The sequence below is a fragment of the Lissotriton helveticus genome, chromosome 7 (assembly GCF_964261635.1).
Source record: "Lissotriton helveticus chromosome 7, aLisHel1.1, whole genome shotgun sequence".
In the NCBI taxonomy this organism is placed as follows: domain Eukaryota; kingdom Metazoa; phylum Chordata; class Amphibia; order Caudata; family Salamandridae; genus Lissotriton; species Lissotriton helveticus.
Genome location: NC_136068.1, coordinates 400,658,992 through 400,681,386, shown reverse-complemented (window position 1 = coordinate 400,681,386; position 22,395 = coordinate 400,658,992). Strand labels below are relative to the sequence as shown.

At 47.9% G+C, this 22,395-nt stretch overlaps 1 protein-coding gene across 1 annotated transcript in view; it reads right to left on the bottom strand.

Moving 5' to 3' along the window:
- IMPA2 (inositol monophosphatase 2) overlaps window positions 1–22,395 on the bottom strand; it is a 183,730-nt gene that overhangs the window by 77,679 nt on the left and 83,656 nt on the right. The window contains exon 4 of the mRNA XM_078650515.1: window positions 6,637–6,682. Coding sequence (XP_078506641.1) covers window positions 6,637–6,682 — 46 coding nt within the window. The remainder of the gene's footprint in view (window positions 1–6,636; window positions 6,683–22,395) is intronic.

Here is a 22,395-nt window from a genome sequence, read left to right as displayed (position 1 = left end):
TGGCGCAAAACTTATGACGCTGACCTCAAGTCGGCCTATAGGGCCTGCACTAGAGTGTACCATCGGGCCATATGCATAGCCAGGGCTGCCTTCTATTCTCAGGAGATAAAGAACAGTACGAATCCTACCAAGGTTATCTTTAGGGTATGCAAGGACCTCACAAGTAAAAAGACTGCCACTACTACTCTTGAAGCTTCCTTGGCACATTGTGAGGATCTGGCCTCGTTCTTTGTTGAAAAGGTGGAGGCCATTTACAGGTCATTCTCTCAGTCCACCATCAGTGAGAATACTATCGCACCAATGGTTCCTAAACCACTGTTAATCATTCCCAGCCCCACTTTAGAGGAGTTCAAAGCCTTGACGATAAAAGTCAAATCCGGTTCACCGGATGACCCTATGAGACCCACTCAATTTCGGGAACTCGCCGAGTGCTGCTACCCGGCCATGCATAGTCTTATCGATCTCTCCTTTAACACCGGTAGTGTTCCCACTGCCTGGAAGCAGGCTACTATCATCCCTATTCTTAAAAAGCCCTCCCTTGACCCTACAAAATCAGAACACTATCGGCCTATCTCCCTTCTCCCTTGGCTAGCTAAATTAGCAGAAGCGCATGCTAATCACACTATCATCTCACCTGCAGGAAGCTAATATACTGGACAATTCCCAGAATGGGTTCCGAGCGGGCCACAGTACCGAGACCGCTCTCTTGGTTGTGGTGGAGCACATCAGGAAGATGCTGGACCAGGGTCAGACGGCGGCACTGATCCTATTGGATCTCAGTGCCGCCTTTGACACGGTTTTCCATCAGATCCTTATGCATCGTCTTGTGGAAGCAGGAGTCGGAGAGGTAGCACTTGAGTGGTTCCGATCCTTTCTTACGGATCGAACCTTCAAAGTATCTACACCACCCTATGTCTCTGCCCCTCGCCCCATTCGTCAGGGTGTCCCGCAGGGTTCGGCCCTCAGCCCTACCCTATTTAATTTGTATGTTCAGCCGCTGGCGGAGGTAGCCCACAGTTATGGTCTCACCATGGTGTCATACGCCGATGACACGCAGCTGGCGGTGGCACTTAATGGTGATTCCAACATGGATGCCCCTACCTTTCAGTCTGCTCTTAAAGCTGTGGCAGGCTGGATGGCGAATAATCGACTCCAACTCAATGCCTCTAAGACCGAGGTCATCATCTTTGGTAGGGAAAGTGGGCTATGGGGAGACCAATGGTGGCCATCCGAGTTGGGCCCTGCTCCCACTCCTGTAGCTGAAGTTAGAAATCTTGGGGTGTGGCTCGACGACAAACTTTCCTTCACTCCCCACACTAAACGTGTAGCTGGTACATGTTTTGGTGCCCTGCAGTGCCTCCGACCTATCTTCAAATTTTTTGATGCGGACACCAGACCGATCATAGTCCAAGCTTTGGTTCTCACCAGATTGGACTACGCCAGCTCTCTGTTTTTGGGCGTGAATCAGGCAGAACTAGCTCGCCTTCAGCGGGTTCAAAATGCGGCGGCCAGGATGCTGGTCGGCCTTCCGAAGTTTGTCTCTGCTCGTCGAACCATTCAAGATCTCCATTGGTTACCTGTAGGTCAAAGAATTAAGTTTAAAGCTCTCTGCTTAACCTTTAAAATTCTTAAGTTAGCCTCCCCTCCTATCCTTTCACAGACAATCCTTCACTATGCCCCTTCCAGAGCCCTTCGATCCTCAGGGTTAAATCTAGCCATTGTTCCACGTTTTAAAAAAGCTAGAATGGGTGGACGTTCTTTCTCAGTGTTGGCGGCAGCTCTCTGGAACTCTTTGCCTGCCCCACTCCGTTCCATCCCTGACCTGCTCCCTTTTAGGAAGGCATTAAAAACCTTCCTATTTTCCGTAGTTTAGTCCCATTCCTGTCTGGTTACCTTTGCTGTGTTGTGTTTCACTATCTCCTACAGCGCCGGGACGCCTCTTGGCTGCGGCATCTGCGCGCTATATAAAATAAAATAACATAACATAACATCTAGCTGCTGATTCATGATCTAAGAATAGATACCCAAGCAATACCTTCCCCAGAGGAAAAACTGCAGACAAGTTTAGACCAGGAATTCCTGCAGAACAGAGGGGCCAAAAAGGTGGTCCCTGCAGACTGGACTGTCCAGGCAGTAGTGCTTAGTAAACCTGTGCAGTGATGCCCAGATTGCTGCCTCACAAATGTCAAGGACTGGGACACTACATTGCAATGCTGTGGTCTCAGCCTTAGTTCCGGTGGAATGAGCACTTCAGCCTTCAAGAGGCTGTTTCTTGGCCAGAGCGTAGCAAATTTTGATGCAGAGGACAACCCGTTGTAAGATGGTCCTCTTCTGCAACGCACAACCTTTCTTTAATCCAACGTAACCCACAAAGAGTTGGTCATCCACCTGAACTCTTTAGTGCGGTTAAGATAGAACGACAATTCTCGTTTTGGATCCAGAGAGTGGAGTCCCTCCTCCTCTTTAGTGGGGTGTGGAGTAGCATAGAAAGTGGGCAAGGTGTCAGATTGCCCCACATGGAATGGTGTTACTACTTTCGGTAAGAAAGAGGCCCTAGTGCGAAGCACCAACTTATCAGGGAAGATGGTCAGGTAAAGAGGCCTGGATGACAGAGCCTGCAATTCGCCCAACCTCTGGCAAAAGTTACTGCCACCAAATGGCTATTTTGATAGCTTGATAGCAAGCAGCCGGAGGGGGCAATTATGCAGAGGATGGAATGGAGCACACATGAGGAAGGTGAGAACCAAATTATGGTCCCACTGAGGCATGATGAATGGGGCAGATGGGAGCATATGTCAAGCCCTTTAAGAAATCTATTTAGGACAGGGGGTTTAAATAAAGAGGGTTGGTCTGGCAGCCTCAAGAAGGCAGACAGGGGCGAAAGATACACTTTAAGAGTACCCAGAACAGAGTCCTGCTGTGCAAGTCATATTAAAGAGAAGGGCTTGAAAGAGGGAAGCAGAAAGAGGATCAATAAACATTTCTGTACAATATTTTATACATTTTTGTCACCAGCAGGCGTACACTGTCTCGGCAGACGGACGCCTGGCTATTAAAAGGACATTGCAAACTGCTAGAGTAAGGTTTGAATCTATAAACTGCCACGGCTGAATCTCCATGTAAGAAGGCGTAAAGTTGACAGGTTTGGGTGGAGGACTCTCCCTTGCCGTTGCGACATAGGATCCTCCCAAAGGAGCAGCCTGATTGGAGAATCGTGCTCAGTTGGAGAAGCTCAGGATACCAGACTAGCCATGCCTAGTCCAGGACCACAAGAATGACTTGGGCTCGCACTCTGGACAGAATTAGCATTGGTGAAAGGCACACAGGAGGCCCCAGCTCCACTCGAGACAAAAAGCATAGCCAAGCGAGTGCTGCCTTGGAAACTCCAGCTTGCAAAACTGCTGGCATTCTCGGCAGAGTCGAACACATCTAACCAAGGCTCTCCCCACTTCAGAAAGAGACCTTGTGCCAGCCCTGGATGGAAACTTAATTCATGATCCGCTAGGCATCGACTGCTGAGTTTGTCCGCCCTGGTGTTCAGCGAACCTGCCAGGTGTTAAACCACCAAGGATATGCCCTGCTGTTCTAGCCATGTCTAGAGACACAGGCCATCTTGAGACAAGGCCCACGACCCCACCCCTCCTAGTTTGTTGCAGTACCACAAGGCTGTGGTGTTGTCCGTGTACACCTGAACCAGCTTTACCTAGATGAAAGGAGAAAAAGCTTTCAATGGCAAGCGAATTGCTCAGAGCTCAAGCAAGTTGATGTGAAGTCCAGATTCTGTCGGAGACCAGAGTCCTCTCATCTCCACCTCTCCCAGATGGTCACCCCATCCCAGGAATGACGCATCTGTCACTACTCTGTGATCTTGTTAGGGAAGGGAGAGGGATCTGCCTCTAAACCAATCGCGGTTGGTCAGCCACCACTGCAGATGCTGTGTAGTCCCCCTCCGAGATCTGGACTACGTCAGAGAATCCCCTGATGCTGCACCCACTGGAACTTCAGGTACCATTGCAGAGATCACATATGCCATATGGCATGTGTGACTAGCAGGATGCAGAGGGCCATGAGGCACAGCAGCCTCAGTGTCATTCTCACCGAAATCCAGAATAGACTCTGAAACATCAGTATCATAGCCTGAATATCCTGGACTAACCGCTCGTGAGGATTGGCCTGAAACAACACTGTGTCCAGAAGAGCGCCGATAAAAAGGAGCATCTGAGAGGGAGTAAGGTGGGACTTCAACACTTTGATAGTGAACCCAAGTGAAAACCGGAGAATCACCATAGGACAGTCTGGGGTGAGCTTGCCTTCAATATCCAGTCGTCGATCTAGGGGAAGACTGGCACCCCTGATTGGTGCAGATGAGCTGCGACCACTGCCATCACCTTGGTGAACACCCGGAGGGCACTGGTAAGGCCAAAGGGGAGTACAGCGAACTGAAGGGGCTTGTGGTCTACCATGAACCGCAGGGAGCGCCAATAGGCAGGCAGGGCGGGAATGTGAAAATAGGCTTCCAGTAAGTTCAACGCCACCATCCAGTCTCCAGGGTCTAGGGCAGACAACACCTGAGCCAGAGTGAGCATTTTAAACTTCTCCTTTTTGAGGAAGTAGTTGAGGGCTCACAGGACAAGAAAGTAGCAGGAATAGCAACCACAGCCGACTTCTGGTGCTGGAACGCTCTCTATGACTCCGTTGGCCAAGAGAGTCCTGACATCCTCCTGAAGCAAGTGCAGGTGGTCCTCCGTCAGCCGATCGTAATTTGGAGGCATAGAGGGAGGAGTAGTCTCAAAGGGAAGGGAGTAGTACCTTCGGACGAGCTGAAGAACCACTTATCTGATGTGATGTTTTGCCAGTGGTGGAGGTGATGGCTGATCCTGGCACCAACCGGCTGCCCATGATCTTGAAGGTTTAAAAGGCTGAAGGGGGAGGAGTGGACTGACTGGAACTCTGGCCGTCTGACCTAGGGGGTCATAAGGAGCAGCACCCACGGCCACACCGAGGTTGCTGAACTTGCGCAGTCTAGTGGTGGGGATAGGACTGGCTTGCCTGAAAGCCCCTTCCATGGCCATGAAATTGGCGCAAAGCACATGGTGGATGGTTGGGTAAGATAGGCCCAAGGACTTGGCAGTAGCCTCCGAGTCCTTAAAGTGCTCCAGAGCCACTTCTGCCTGGTCTTCGAAGAGACGGGTGCCATTTAAAGGCATGTCTATGAGGAAAGCAAGAAAAAACCCTATGGGGTCATGTTAATCGTGTGCTGCCACCTAAAAGGTGTAGCATATTTAGTGTGCCCCACTGATAGCCTTTAGGAGTGATACAAGAAAGTCTAAGAAACTCTTCAGGAACTATCTTCCTCCCACCTAAGAGCCCTCCTCCTTCCAAAATCAGGCCCTGGACCCTTCAACAAATATTGACAGAGCAGCCGAAGCAGCACTGTCAGTATCTGCTTAGGGTCACCCTACAAAACAGGAGGACCTGAAGACCCCACGATAAAGGCTGCAGTTACAGACTCTTACTGGCCGTGCCTTTTTCAAGCGCACCAAGCCTTCCTGAAGGGCACCCACAGGCTACCGATACAAGCCACTCCAATTCTTGTGCTGCCCTAGTTTGCATTCATGTGTTCAACCATTAGCACTTATGCAGGAAAAGTGAATATAAACCCCTTTTTCAATGCACCTTCTGGTTGTCTATAAAACATGGATGGGTAAGTGGTGAGTGTAGTTTAAGGGAATGTGGCAAATTAATAATTTCTAAAGCGCATTGAACTATGTTGGGCAACAGGGATAAAACACTACCTTCTGTACAATTTTCAAGTAGTTCAGTGCACTGGGACATTGTGCTGATGGATGGTAGTTTGGTGCCGTTCGGTGGTAGTCCAGTTGTGTGAGTTTTAATGCAAAAGTTGCCTTATGGTGCCGTGGAGAACAGAACCGTGCTGGGAGTTGGCCATGCAGTGCTGGAGTAGAGGGTCATAACAGAAGGGTGTTATTTGGTTGGTTAGGAGGTGGTAATGCAGACTTCTAGTATGGTGCTCCAGTGATCATTGGTGGTAGTGCAGTGGTGGGAGGAGGTTAGGCTGTGCTTTTTATGATGTAGTGCAATGTTGGAGTAGACGTGTGCTGATGTGTTGAGGGTGGTGGTATGGTAAGTGTTCATTTGGGATTGTGGAGTTGTACTGTGTTTTTATGGATGGTAGTGAAGGATGGAGTGGTAATTCAGGTGAAGTAGAGCGGTTAGGTGGCTGTACATTTGTGCCATTGGTATTGTTAGGAGGTACAGTTGTGTCGGGAACTTTTATGTGGTGTAAGACTTTCATATATTGAAATGAAAATGCTATATCAGTCTAGGATTATCGATAAATTGTGATACCTGCTTTGAGGAGCTGTTTTGGAAGTAGAGGGGTGGTAGGCGAGTCCTTTGGCGCTTTAAGTCATCATATTGATTTCTGTCGACTCGGAGAGGTTCTACTATCGCTCATAGCTTAATGAGCCACAATAGATCTTCCAAAGTTCATGTCTCTCCCAATTTTACAGTGAGTGCTATACAGATGAGTAAATTCAACATTATTGTGTGTTGGCCTCCTTTGCAAGTCCAAAGAAAGAATAAATGCACACTCATTATACAACTTTTGTTTACCTCTTTTTGAAATGCGAATCCAATGCTAACTGCCACAAGGGGAAACCTGGGAAATAAATGAGAAATCTTGTTACAAAATGCAGCCATTTGAAACCAGTCCCACGTACGCTTAATATAAACATAACATGACCTCAAACTACCCAAAAAATATAGAGCAAAGAACAGTTCTCCAAAAGTAACTGGCACTTTAGAATTTTCTTAAAGGAAATCTAGCTATTAGTCAATTTCTGAACCGAAAGTAATTCTTCACAAATGAGTTTTGAAGGCATGATGAGAAACAGTTCTTAAGAATGCGACATACTGGAAAATATGCCCCCACATTTATTATTGTTGCTGCCCAGCAAGAAGCACCCCAAGACTGCAAAAGGTCGATGTTCATAATGTCAGATCTCACGTCAGGTGTATGTCCGTTAAGGGACCCTCGGGACACTAGCTAGACACTCTCTCTCTGTATCTGGGGGCCAATGAGGGCATCCTTTCATACCTGAACAACAGATTCCTGGGGAGGACATCTAGTTTGGTAACGTTAGATACTAAGGATAAATGCTTGCTCCATAAATGGAGAGTCTCTTAGGATATTTAACATTTTGCTAGTGACAGGAGTTCCCCACGGCAATAATCTCACTCGCGAAGTGGTTTGGAGAGTCTAGATCACCACCACTTGTTCAGCTTTCGGGTATTCCAATTTTTCAGCCACCTCCTTTAGAAAAGAGTATGGTCTGAGTAACTGAGACTCCTTCAATTAACTGATGGAAGAGTTAATCCAACTCAGTGTTGGAATTAGCTAAGGAGTCCTTGGTGGCCATCATTTGAAGCTGCCTGCCAAAGGACATATGCAGACCCTCAAACTAACAGTAGCAGGCTGGTGAATGCATAAGTCAGGGCTGTTTTGAGCTACTCTACAGGAGAGGGATTACTGGTCGCTAGATATCTGAACTATCGTTCCGTGCCCAAAGAGCTCACTTTTGGGTGCATAACCAGAAGAGTCTGTGCTGTCCTCCAAAAATATATTGATTTGGGGTTATTCCTTTGGGACTACAGGTGCAAGAAAGAAAAAGTGCATTGAGAATATATTTGTGACCTTCAACTGATCATTGTTGTAGTGTCTTGTAAATAAAGGAATGCTGGAACTCTTTAGGATCCCACTGTACCCCGTAGGCCTGTGACATAAGCCTTGGGGGATGAGTTGAAGGCAGGCTTAGAATATTGAGTTCTGACTTGCACTAAGCAGAATAAAGAAGTGTACAACTACTCTCCATGTGAGATGTGGTTATTGGCAAGTACCTAGGGTGGCAGGATCCCACAACTGTGATTTCGATCAAAAAGACTATCACCTGATCATCAGTGGCGGCTCCTCTGTTAAGGTGGAGGAGAATTGCCCCACTGCTGAAAATCAGTGAAAAAAAAATAAAAAATGTAAATCCAGTATTTGTAAAGTGAAAAAAGGAACAAATAAAATAATAATAACTCAAGGTAATTATCACTGTATTTGTTCCTGCTGCGCAGCTTTGCGGGTGGGAGGGTCTGCTCCAAGTGCGAAATGACTGTTTGGCCAGCCCTCTCTGGCTGGTCAAACAGTCATGCACACTTTGCATGTTCTCCATGCAGGAGGCATTACAGCCTGCGTGTAGAACAGGCCCAAGCCCCCAATCCCTGGCTGAGAGCCGATCCACGTGATCTATTGTGATTGCCTTAGGGAAGGGAGTCAGGCTGCTTCCTGTTTCGGCCCCAGAGAGACTGAGATGGCATGGGAGAGAGAAGCGAGGAAGTGCTTTTTTTCTTTTTAAACCCCCCCCCCTCCAAATCCTCCCCGGCCCGCCCCACCCTGCCACCCCAATCTGTGCCGGCAGCCACTGCTGATCATGTTCCCTTGAGAGATGTATTTCTGACTACACTATAATTCAATATAAGGATACCCCCTTCGAAGGGCACTCTACTCTCTTTGTAGTTTTATGCTTGACTTTTTGGTCACTAATTTACTGTTTCACACTTTGCTTATATAATGCTTGGGCTTTTTTTAAAGTAGTGCAATTTACAATTAACGTTTTGTGATAAACTCGTTTTATAAAAATTTTTGTGCTCCTAGACATTTCCCCTTAGGCATAAAATATTGTGCTGTGGCGAGCACCCTTACCAAAGCACATTGAAGCTCAACACAAACCACGACGTTCGTATGAGAAATCTGGCAATAGCAGTCAAAGGCTAACACAGTCACATATATTTATTTATTAGTTAACAGGATTTTTATGTTATTAATGTTGCTTAAAAGCATTCAATTGTTTAGCTTCTGATATGAAACGCCTAACAATTTTTTTCCACTGTTCAAGGTGATGCTGCAAAGTAGCATAACGTGCATTTAGTTTTCTGCTCCTAGTCGTAACAGACACAAAGCCTCATAATTTCTTCAGCTACTCCATTTACTTGTACTTTAATTTACTTGTAATGCGGTAAAGGAAAGTGCTGAAATAAATTTCCATAGTATAGGAGATTTGATGAGAGTGCTAAGATGGTACAGGAATCTTTGGTCTTGTTAGTGACCACCCTTTTGAGTTTGGCACCGTATACATCTTGTTTAGAAAATTGATCAAAACACAACTTGATAATTTCAGTTTAAATCAATGAAGTACATGCCCCAGACCCACTATCTTCATGACTCACACTCTGCATATTAGCAGGTAAAAACGAACACGTTATTTACCTTCGGTAACAATATATCTTTAAGAGACATAGATTAGTTATGGATTCCTCAGCTTAGAATTACCCCCAGGCGTCAGACTGGATCCGGAGAATTTTCCTTCAGCAGTACCCCTGGGCATCAGTAGGTGGCGTCGGTCGGCTCTGCATTCGTCGTTGGGGTCGCTGGAATGCCACTGCGGTATCTACTTAGACGCCGCCCCTGCGTGCTGACGTCAGTTCTTTACATTACATTCCACACCAGAAGCGCAGAGCCATGCAAGACACTGACCACTGGTGCACAAAACTAGGACCTTGAAGGGAAGTCCCTTACCCTAGAAGTCAGTTTGCAGAACGGGTAGGACGGGTGGGGCGGTGAGGAATCCATAACTAATCTATGTCTCGTACAGATATATATTTGCCTAAAGTAAGTAACTTGTTCATCTGAAAGAGACAATTAGGTATGGATTCCTCACCTTAGAATACATACCCCAGCAAAACCAACCCCGGAAGTGGGTCTGTGAACCAAGGTCACACCAGGAAGTCCTGGAGAACTGAACGGCCAAAGAAGCTGCCTCTTCGGACTTGGCTGTCCAGGCAGTAGTGTTTAGTAAACCTGTGCAAGGAAGCCCACGCAGCTACCTTGCAGATGTCATGAAGGAGGGGCCTACGTCCCAAGGCAGTAGTGCCCACAGTCACCCTGGTGAAATGGTCCCCAGTGGAGGACACGAGGTCAAGTAGCCGCAGGGTCATTCTGACCGAAACCCGGGATAGAGGCAGAAAAATCGGAATAATAGCCTGAATATCCCGGACTCGCTGCTCGGGAGGATAAGCCCAAAACTGCGCTGTGTCCAGAACCGCTCAAATGAAAAGGAGCTTCTGAGAGTGAATCAGGTGTGACTTCGGCACGTTGAAGGTGGACCCCAGCGAATGCAGGAGATCAGCTGTAGTCTGGAGGTGGGAGATGACAGCCTGGGGCGAGCCCGCCTTCAACAGTCAGTCATTGAGACAAGGGAAGACTGGAACACCTGATCTGCGCAGATGACCTGCAACCACCGCCATCACTTTCGTGAACACCCGAGGGGTGCAGGTAAGGCCAAATGAGAGCACGGTAAACTGAAAATGCTCATTGACTACCGTGAAACATAGGCAACGCCGATGGTCCGGCAGGACAGGGATGTGAAAATAAGCGTGCTACAAGTCCAAAAATATCATCCAGTCTCCAGGGTCGAGGGCAGACAGGACCTGAGCCAGTGTCAACATTTTGAACTTCTCCTTCCCGAGGAAGCGGTTGACGTTCCTGAGATCCAAGATAGGACACAGACTTTTGTCCTTCGTGGGCACCAGAAAGTAGTAGGAATAACAACCACGACCCTCTTCTGCGGCAGGAACTCGCTTGATGGCTCCCTTGGCCATGTGAGCTGTAACTTCCTGTTGGTGAAGGGCCAAGTTATCCTCCGACATGCGATGGAACTGAGGTGGCATGGATGGAGGAGAAGTCTCAAAAGGGAGGGAGTAGCCCCTTTGGACTATCGGCAAAATCCACCTGTCCGACGTGATGTTGAGCCAGTGGGGGCGGTGATGGTAGATCCTGCCGCCCACTGGCGAATGGTGGCCCTGAAAGCTCAGACTAGGAGAGCTTGGAGGCTGCTGGACTGGCCCACCCGCTAGCCCAACGACGGTGGGATCCACGTCCCCGGCTGCGCAGAGGCTAGGCCTGTGGCTCAGGGCGGAACGTGGCAGGGCACCCCTTCTGTAGCCACGAAAGGGGCGAAAAGGATACTGCTCTGGGCGAGAGGTGGAAGCGACACCCAAGGATCTGGCTGTAGCCCTGGAATCCTTAAAGCGCTTGAGCTCGTTGTCTGCCTTGTCGCCAAACAAGCGACTGCCATCAAAGGGCATGTCCGAAAGTGTAGCTTGGACATCACCCGAAAAGCCAGTGAACCTCAACCAGGTGTAGCGTCTCAATTCTACGGACGTCGAAATTGTATTGACTAGTGAGTCGGCAGTGTCTAGCCCACATCTTATGGTGAACTTCGCTGGTCTCTTCATTCAGCAACTGCACAGGAGAGCATGGCCCAGGCCTCCTCTGTGCACTAAGGCAGCACCTGCATGACAGAATCCGACACAGAGTTGGAGTAATGGCCCAAGAGACAGCAGTGTTCACCGACCGCAGTCCTAAGCTGGAGGAAGAAAACAACTTCTTCCCTAGGTGGTCCAGCTTCTTGGATTCCCTATCAGGTGGTGCAGTAGGGAATGCGCCCTTGGAAGTCGAGGCTTGGACCACCAAGCTCTCAGGGGTGGGCTGTTGGGAGAGGAAAACTGATGAGTCGCCCAGGGCCGGAGGTGGCATCGGGCAATCATCCTATCCACAGGAGCTCCTGTGTTGGGCTTGGACCAAGTGCCCAAAAGGATGTCCATGAGGGCCTCATTAAATTGCAGCAGGGGCTCCGAGGAGGTTGCTGCTGGCTGAAGCACCTCAGTCAGTCAGCTCAAAGTTTAAGGCCTCAGCCACCCTAAGCAACACCACTGCGTATGACGAATCCTCCACCGTAGCCACGGTAGGGGGAGATAGCATGCTAAAGTCTGGGGAGGTGTCTAGACCACTGGCCTCACCCAACTCAAACTAGTCTGCCAGAGGGTCCATAGATCCCTCCCAGTCCTCCTCACCCTTCTCTGGGAGCCACTCAGGGCAATAGGGAACACCAGGGGAGAACAGTGGTACAAAAGTACCGGTCGGCGCTGGTCCGGCTCCGTGTCCACATCGAGGGGAAGGCTGGGGACACAACCCGAGGCGTCGCCACTATATTCAGCACCAAAGGAGGTAACACAAGGTCGACCGGCGCCGATCTGGATCCAAGCCTGGATCCCTGGGGGCCCTGTGGCACTGAAGCCGCCGGCATCGAAGGCCTAGAGCCCCCAGTCGAGTGCATTGGGCCCGAAGGCACATCAACGAAGTCGGGCTGCCCAAAGATCGAATGGAGGGTTTTATAAAAACGACAAAGTTGGGCAGAGGTCACTCCAGCTCCCAGGAAGGGAGTGAGGCTCGAAGTTGACCCAAAAGTCAGACGACTACCTTCCTAAACCTGCGTAGCGTCGGCCGACGGACAGGGAGAACGTGAAGAGCAAAGGTGCTTCTTCGCCTTCTTTTTGTGCTTCGACTTACCCGAAGACGAAGACTTCGACAAGGAATGGTGATGAGGACTCCGAGACCGGTCCCACGACCTCCCTCTCGACCTGGACCTCGAGGGGGACAGAGCGGATTGCCAGGCCTCGAGAAGCTTTCGGGACCGCTCCCGCAAAGACTTCGGGTTCATGGCCCGGCAGTCGGAGCACGACTTCGGGTTGTGTTCGCGCTACAAACACCAAAGACACACAAGGTGCAGGTCCGTTACCGACATCAATTTGCAACAGGAGTCACAAGCCTTGAAGCTGGTTCGAGGACAGGACATCCCTGCATGCACCAGGAGTCAAACGATTCAAAAAGATGTCGACAATAAGTCACAAAAATAGAGTCAAAAAGTGACTCGAAGTACCTCTCTCTCCGCTGCGCTGGCTTGGGTGGAAAAAGAAAGAACTGACGTCAGTGCGCCGGGGCGGCGTCTAAGTAAATACTTCGACATCATTCCAGTGACCATGACGCTAACTACGAACACAGAGTCGACCGACGCCACCTACCGATGCGCAGGGGTACTGCTGAAGAAAAATTCTCTGGATCCAGTCTGACGCCTGGGGGTAATTCTAAGGTGAGGAATCCATAACTAATTGTCCCTTTCAAATCATCCAAATAAGGAAATGAAATAGCTTCCCATTGTGTGGAAATATTCTCCATATCTTTGCCAGATTCCTCCTTAGTGCTGCATCTGTTAGACCTCTTGGAGGAGACCCACAAAGTATGTAGATTTGATAAACAAACTCTAGGCCCAGCATTGAATGGAGATATCTGATGATGTTCCAATGTAAGCACACGTAATTCAAGGAGACATCACAGAGTGCTGTCTTGCTTTGAAGGACGTTTTCTTGATTGTATTTACAAAAAGTAATCAATTATACGAAAACACAGCCGTAGGGAACTTGTTCCTGTTCTTTTGGAAAGAAGCGGGGTGTTCCTTCATGTTCCCATAATTATGATACCAGTACTTCGTCAGGGTATTTCTCTCATACCCTAAAAGTCACCAATCTATAAAAAAAAATGTAAACCAATTTTATTGATTTTCTACAAACACAAAAGTACAGCATCCAATACCTACAGAGTTATTGCTGCCATAAGGTCCCCCAGTGCATCATATTAATCAGGATCACTGTACTCTTTGGCAAGACCATAATATGCCCACCAGCATCTCCATATTTTACAATGTTCTCAAGGACAGCTTCAAGCTTTATCGATGTGTTCCTCTTGTTTTGCATATCAGTCCATTGCTGCTAAAAACTGTTGGTGTTGGGGGGGGGGGGGGGGGGGGGGGGGTCTGAGGACTCTAATTTGTATGAAAAATCCCTTTTCGCTATTATTGTGCCCATACGTTTCAGAGCGTGCTCCCCCTGCTGTCAGTGAGCTTGTTCAGGATTCCGAATAGGGCTATTCTGGGTGATAACTCTATTAGCTTTCGCAGCACTCTAGACAACACACTGCCTATTAGCCAATAATTAGCGATTACAGGGTCATTCCAAGGTATGTGGAAGAAACCACTATTTTGATATGTGGCCCACTCAGCCAGTTTTTAATTACCAGGAATTGTAATGCCCAAAAATACAATTTTAGATCAGCCATACCCATTCCTCCGTAATATACCAATTGTCAGCCCTTGTCAAATGCAATGCGCGGAATACGACCTCCCCAGAGAAAGGAAGGGGCCATACCTGTAAGGTTCTGACTGCTGGTTAGGAATAATCAGAGGGAAACTTTACAAAATGTAGAGAAATCGTGGCAGGACCATCATTTAAAAAAAAAGTCACTCCTAGAATAGTAAGGGGGAGTTTGGCCAATTTCTAGAGATCTAGTTGGTTCATAGCCAACAGAGGAGAGAGTAAAACTCCATTTTAAACCAGGCTCTGGTGCAAGGTGAATACCGAGATAGTGGAAGCTCAACTGGCTTATAGAGATGAAGCTCTTTCAGTTTACAGTTACATTATCCCCCGCACAAGGAACTACAAAGGTCTTAAACCAGTTAACTATAAGCCTTTAAGCTTATTCATAACGGTTCAAAGGTTAGTTACTTCGAGGACCTGACAGTTGGAGATTAGAGAGAAAGAGCAGCACTTTGTGCACATACAGTGCAATTTTGTCCTCTATACCTCCCTCACATTGCCAGGCCCACCCCTACGCATCACATCGAATCAGTCGAGGAAGATGCTCTGTAGCCAAAGCAAGAAGGAGTCGGAATAGTGGACAGCCCAGCCTTGTTTCTCTTTAAATCTCAAAAGGATTGAGCCACTCCATACCTAAGCTGCAGGGTCTCAGTAAAGGATTGCAACATAATCTCTGAATGGAGGTCCAAAGCCCATCTGTGCCAGAACCTTGCCCAAAAGGGCAGTGAAGTGAATCAAATGCCTTTTTAAAAAATCAATGAGTAATAAAGCACATGCGTCTTTGATTTGGTTGAGCTGGGTCAACATCACTTCGACTCGTCGGATACAGTGGTGGGTGCTAAGATTGGGCATAACTCTGCATCGATCCGGAGGGGATCAATGACTAGCACAGGGGGAAGTCTATCTGCCATAACAAATTTGTCAGTGACATGGGCCGGTATGAGGTACATTGGTCTGGAGGCCATCCAACTGTGTGAATGGACAAGTCCAACTATGTGGAAATGGTTCTGTGTTTTTCCCCTTCATTGTATAGATCAAGCAAGGAATTTGTGATACCTTTCAATCAGAAAGCCATCTGGGCCAGGTGTTTTGTCCAAGTACATGTCACTTTCAGTTTTGTCAATCTCCTCTCTGTAGCGAGGTGCTGATCCAGCATTGCCCTGTTAGAGATTGCGAGTGATGGAAGTGGTATTTCGGCTATTAGGGGCTTGGTTTGCTTCTGCTGGAAACGTGTTTGTTGGCCATAAAGCATTTTTTAATTATCAGCAAAAAGCCTGTGCAGTGTCTACCAGTTTGTGTACTCTTTGACCATCCCCGTCACAGATTTCTAAGATCACTCTAGAAGCCATCTACCTGGTAGCCAGCCAGTAGAGTTACTTTACAGATCTGTCCCCCCACTCTTAGACCATTTTAGTCAAGGCCATCCAGCACTGGCATGCCTCTTCTAGGGTAACTTGACAAAGTGAGGCTCTATAAAGCTCGAGTTGTCAATAGAAGGCAGTAGACGTCTCCCTTCGGCATCGTTGTTCTAACAACAAGACCTCCTGGTCCAGTTCAGCTATATGATGTTGTTTCTCACGCTCTTGCATAGGTCTTGGCTCACCCTCTCAGGATGATCTTTCAGGCCACCTATATAGTGGCTGGTGAATCAACTGTGCAGTGATTTGTATCGAAGTAGAACTGTAGTTCAATCAAGAGGAGTTCCGAACATTGGTCGCCTAGCAGATACCAGGCCCTAAGCTGCCAGATTGGGCTCCAATTATCGCTAGGCACTCCTACACAAAAAACAAGAGGGAAGTGGTCTGAGATTCCCTGTAGTCGAATAAACAAATCCATTTATTAGAGTATATCAAATGCAAGGAGGGGCAGGAGGTCAATGCGCGAGAGGGCTTTATGTGCCACTGAAACATGGGTAATATTCCTTGTTTTGTGGATGCCATACTATCCAGGCATCTCACAATCCCAAGAAGTTCATCTTGTCCCCCAGTAAATTACCTTTCCACATTCTCCCAGCTGTGACCAAACTAGTAGAGTCTTTCTAGTTTCAGGGTGTCATTAAAGTCCTCTCTAATGATCACTGCACCTTGTGGAAACCCCAATACCACTGCTTCGAAGGGGGGCTTAGGGAGTTGGGTGGGACATATAAGAAGTGATGTTCAATGCGGCCCTCTACTCCCGCATATCTATCCTGTGGATCCAGGATGACTGTTGATACTGTTGGGTGAAAGCTCTTGAAGGAGTATCACAAGCCCCCTGGAACCTTTGGCAAAACCTGGGTGGAACACCCTATCATACCCGCAGCGTCCCAGAAATGAACATTTATGCCCAACATGTGCGTTTCTTGTAACCGGATAATAGCAGGAGTCATTCTTTTCATGTAACAGAGGACTCAAAACCCTCTTGATGTGATCATGTGAAGAAGTGTGGCTCACTGGTTAGAAGCGGCAGACCCGTAAGCAGAGGACGGCCCGGGACCAGGGTTCGATTCCCGACGCGGCAGGGTCGTGGACCAGGGTCAGCGGGCTCGATAATTCTCGCCTCGGTGCCTACTCTAGTCAGGGACCACACTCGGCAACTCTGGGCATTAGCTTGCCTCATCTTCACAACGGCCCCCCCAGACCGCCGGGGATGCTTGGTCGCACCTTAGAGATACCCATTAGGGACCATCTCTCAGGGTGAGCCAGGACGGGTTCCCCAGCGGTCGAAGCGCGGAGATACTCCTCCGGGAGTCGATCCTAGCGCTATATAAACTCGCAATTAAATTAAATTAAATTAAATTCCTTCCACTGACGTTGCGGGACAGGACTAGGGACCCATTCATGGGGTAATGAAGGCGTTTGGGATGGACCTGGACCTTGAACGTCCAATGTCTAGGTTTGAGTGACTTGAAACCCAATAGGTTCCCCAGGCAGCAAGTAATCATTAATCCTATGTTTATGGATGCTTAAGTAGACAAATTCAATTACATACTCAAAACAAAATGTAAAAAAAAAAAAAAACTTCCTAACCCCCTACGCCACACTTCATTCCCTGAAGCTTCTGTCACACAAACAAACAAACCATTAAGTTAACCTATGCAGGGCAATAGGAATGGACCATTTGTTTGTGCAGGATTTTAACACCAAAGTAATACATTCTCATATAATCCATGGGAGCAGTGGTAGTCATCACAGCACACAAAACCAGCCCATTCAGAGCTGTGGTAGATAATTATTCATCTTTCCACACCCCATCTGTTTGATAGGTGCTTGTTTGACTCTGTCGAGGGATGGTCCTCCTCATCAGAATCTCTCATCTGATAGTTACCAGAGGCAGCATCATCCGCCTAACCCTGGGTCCCATTTTGTACGATGGCATGGAGAGGTCAGCATCTGCAGAAAACAAATCAAGTGATTCCTTAAGATGTTTCCCAGCTATACAGGACATCGCCCTGCTTCTAGACTTGGGTCATGCACCGCCAAGTGGTGGCTAATCTAATTTCTGATGGATCTTGGCTTGGGGAACTATGTCATCCAAGAGCCTACTTTTCCACCACCCAGTCTCATGCCGCCTCTGGGTTCTCAAAGATTTAGGACCAGGCATTATGGAGCACCTTGGGCTTGGCTGGAAAGATCAGAATATATTCTGTAGGTTCATTGCCCTGAATGTTTGTTTGATCTCGTTGAAAGACTTCCTTTGTTTTTAGACAGATTAAGTAGATCTCTGCACCTAAACCTCAGGATTCTTGAAATCATAGGGCATGGGGGCCTGCCTAGCAGAGGTTTCCAGATCAATGACCTATGGACACGTTCCGCAACAAACCACGGAGAGAGCTCCCCCACCGGGATCCAAGAGTTGATCCAGTCTTCTAGAAATGTTTCAGGGGCATTCAACTCACTTTCTTCTGAGAAGCCTACGAAGTTCTGTGAACTTATCGACCTTTGTTTGTGCATGTGAAAAAAGGCCCTTATCTTTACCCATATTGTCAGCAACAACTACAGCTATCTAGTGTCCTCAAACTGAACAAATGGAGTAAAAGGTAAGCACCCAGCCAGTGCTGAGCCTGCGGCACCTGGGGCTGAGACTAATGCCTCCGTCGTTTGCAGGCTTCCCAACTATGCCATTGACAAAAGGGCAAGGCGAGAGCTCATTGTTACAGTCCCAGATCTGTGAAAACAGAAAACGGAAGTGTGGGTGTGGTGGTGAGAGAATGACTGCCCCTCCAAAGGGCCTTCTCTCCTGCTTCCTTCCCCCATGGCAGTGGACTGGTCAGAGTACAGCCATAAGTGGAGTGTTGGGAGCCACCTAAAGGCCCCGTTCAGTCATCAACCCAGCCTGTTGCTTTGCTTTACAGGGAATCGAGTGCGGGCAGCACAAGCAGCTAGGGTCAGCAAGGTGGTCAGGCACATCAACGTGGTCAACAGTTCAGTTTGTGGAGGAAGTCCCGCCTACAGTTGAGACTATTGATGGGGGCAGCAGCGGTAGGGCCACTCCGGCCACCCGCTTTATCCCACCCAGGGTTCAGTACAAGTGCTGCCGGACAGCCTCCATTTTTATGGAGTCCGCGCTTTCATTATCTCTGTGCTGTCTCAACCAAAAAGAAACTCACCCCGCACCCCCGTCCCCCCGCCGAGCTTATCCGAGCCTGATATCAAGTCTTGGAGGGTCCAAGCTACCAGAGGGGCTCACAACCAGGGAGGTGGAGGGCATTTGGCAAGAGGATTACTAAGATGTCCGGTGGCGTTAGTAAAAAACATTCACCATCTTTGCTCAGCATGCCACCCCCTTTCTTAGTAAGGAGTCTAGATTCCTTAGTCTCACAGAGTAAAGGTTGAGGGAGGCTTCTGAAATTCCTCTTATGTGCTCATAATTCCTAGTAACAGGGGTGGTCCTGTTCAGAAGAAAAGGAGGTTATCAGGCACCAATCCTCCCACCATCCAGCCTCTTCTCATCTGACCCACAATGAGACTTTACATCCTGTTGGAGGGAATCTGCTCCACCACCCGAAAGGTTGCTCCAGAAAGCTTATGTGCTTTGTCCCACATAGTCTTCACCTTGGAGGACATTTGAGTTTAGCTGCCTTATTGATCCTACTGCAGCCTGGAAGAAGGAGGCGGCTCCGGCCATGACACAATGGCAGGCACGCCTCTGGAGAGCGCTAACCATGGAACGATTGAGTGATATCCAAGAGGCGCTTTTAAAAATGTTGAATACACCTGGGGGCCTTTAGTGCAGTATTTGGCCACTGGGTTACCGATGACTACATGTTCCCAGAGGGTTACAGCTCTCCACCTGTTCCAATTCTAAGCAGAGTACCGTCACACACCACGCCTCATAGACCTTGTATCACTCTTGCTAGTCACCCAGGGTCTTACTTAGCAAGGGTTATACGAGCCCAGCTCATTTTCACTTTGTTTTTTTCTTCTAATTTTATGTTCGGTTCACACACAGTTGTGGGTTCATTCCCAGGCTCTCCTATACGCTCACCATAAGCGAATGCACGAGTGCTCATTGGCATAGGGGCTGGGTTTGGGGGAGGGTTAGGGATACATGGGTGGGGTTCATTTAAGAAGACTTGGTTGCCCACAACGTACAGGTAATGCATATATGACTCCTTGAGGACAATGGGACCCGTAACAACCGCAATACACTGTACACGGAAATAGCATTACGACAGCTGTATACGGGATGATTGAATATATGTATTGAAAAAACAAGAGGGAGAGCAAGGGTTATTGTTCACATAGATGAACGGGGAGTACTCCTGTACCCCTGGGTATATCACTAGAAACAAAGAGAGGAGTACCACCAACGAGAAATCACAGATTCCTAATGGGGTGTGTAGTTGGACAAAAGTGAGAAGTTCTCCTTTTGTTAAAAAACCCCTCACTCATCACCTAGTGATGACATGCTTCATCATCGGGGTCCACCCTAATGACCTAGCGTCATCAGGGTGTGCTACAACACCTGTTTACAGTGGAGCAGGTTGTGAGTGAAGGTGCGTGAAAAGAAAAGGTAAGTGTGTTAAAAATTGTCCTGGTTTGAACTTGAGAAAAATAAAACTTTATTTGCAAGCAACTGGACAATGTTAAAATCGTGGCGAGATAAAGTGAGGGTAACTATGAACCCGTGTATCTCTGTATGTGTCTGGTCTACATGTTTCAACCATAAAGGTTTAGATTTAACCAGGTTTTCTTCAGGACCAAAAAACCAGTGGAGTGGATGGTCTGCGTCCCCTAAAAGACGCACCCGGTCCTACTCTCTGGGACCACTGATTGGCAAAAGTGTGCCAGTGGTTTCAGCTAGCACCACAGTGGGTGAGCTTAAAAAATCAAAATACCTGCAAGGGAAGGTGAAGACAAATGTCAGATATTAAACATTATACATGCCTGTTACGTTGAGCAGTGCTTCAAAAGTCGTGTCTGCATGCTGTCACTCCCACTAGGAAAGATTGTTATTTTCTAGCGTCACCAAAAGTCAGGGCGCAAAAAATGCCAACTAGACCAATATCCGTGAGAGGATGTGGAAGTGTATGGCCGTGACTGGGCGGTAGGTATTAACCACAACTTGCAAACTCTATAATTATTAGTGCTATGTGTTGACTATTTGTCTACACAACTCCCGCGCTTCTCAACAATTAAGGTGGCGTGGTAACATCTCGCATTCCATATCGTGAGGGCGAGGTTATATCAATTGGATGGTGCATGCACTGCCATGCTTCTACATACTAAACATAAAACAAACCCACTGACAACACGTAGGACACACAAGGATTAAGGCTCACTCTCAATGGAGTAATGTTTGGCTTCATAGGGCAGGGGAGGTTATCCTCGTTCTGAAACGTAATCTAAAAATAAGAGATCAATGGGCAGTTTCAGACATGGCGTTGGTGGGAGAGAGACCGGCTTGAAGGCTCTAAGCCGTATCAGGGATTTATTAATCAGCGTTCGGTGGGATTGCTGTGCCCGTAGGTATACTATGGCCACGTCTGGCTGGGTTTTTACTTACAGTTTAGCTGCGAGGTCTAAGGCCGATAACCTACTTCCGTCCGCCGCCCTGTTAATGTGGAGCCGGGCGCTCGGGGAATGTATTATGGATGGTGCACTTCCGCGGTGGGCGGAGTTGGTTCCGGTCACGTGGGGCGTTGCTAGGAGCGCCGGGATGGAAGCCACGGGTATGGTGGCTGCGTAGGATCAGCGTATGTTGCCTAGCATGAGTTTGATCCCAGTTGGGGGACAACTAAGGGTTCAGAGGCACTGTTGTGCCCGAAACGGATCAAAGGTGCTGGGTTACATCTCAAAATGATTGGTAAATGTTAAATGGAAATTAACGTGAAATTTAAGGAATAAATTTAAGGAGAACAATTTATTCTACACAAATCTGAACTCGTTGCGATAACTTTGAGACAGGTAGGGTGCAATGTTGGTTATAATCAGGATATGTAACCCAATGGGGTATACATGAAGGTATAGTGGAGAAAGGATAAGTAGAACTAGTTCTCCAAATAGTGGGTGCACGATACCATATACACAATGACATGCTTGGCACACTCCTCATAACAAATGCCATGAGTCGTCATAGTGGTGGGTTTTTGCAATCCCGTTTGCGTTGTTACGGGTTGGGTATTCCCCTTATGGTAAATGTCATTAAGTTGTCATTGTGTTGGGCGTAAGTTGGACCGCCCAGGGGTAACCGACTACTATGGTGTTGATACCAGGGATGGGTATGACTGATTTATTTAAGTACTGATGCCCACGGGATATTATCATTAAGGCCTGTTTTATGGGTAGATAATCTGTAGACCCAGCGTTGTTCTTTTTCATACAGGAGCTGTTGTGTGTTTGGTCCTGATGTAATCTGTTCAATGATGGTCCACCTCATGTCGTTGGGAGTGTGGTGCGCATCCAGAAAGTGGTCCGTCAATTTTGTCGCATTTTTCTTGCAGCGTATGGTGCTGCGGTGCTCACAGATGCGTTGCTTGACTTTCCGGGTAGTCATACCGATATAGGCCTTCCCGCATGTACATTTGATCATGTATACGACATTTGAACTGTTACAGTTCGTATGTGTACGTTGTTCCCATATTTTTCCTTCCTCCAAATTCAGAGTCTTAGTGTTCTCTGTGAGGTGGCACACACTACAGTCCCCGCATTTGAAGTGTCCTGTCACTGGTGGGAGGTTCCACAACTCTGTGACACTCGGGTTCAAATTGGTTAGTTTAGTTTTGGGTCTGGTATTGACTAGACTGTCTTTTAGGCTTGGTGCCTTCTTATAGGAGAAGAGTGGTTTATCCCATTGTAG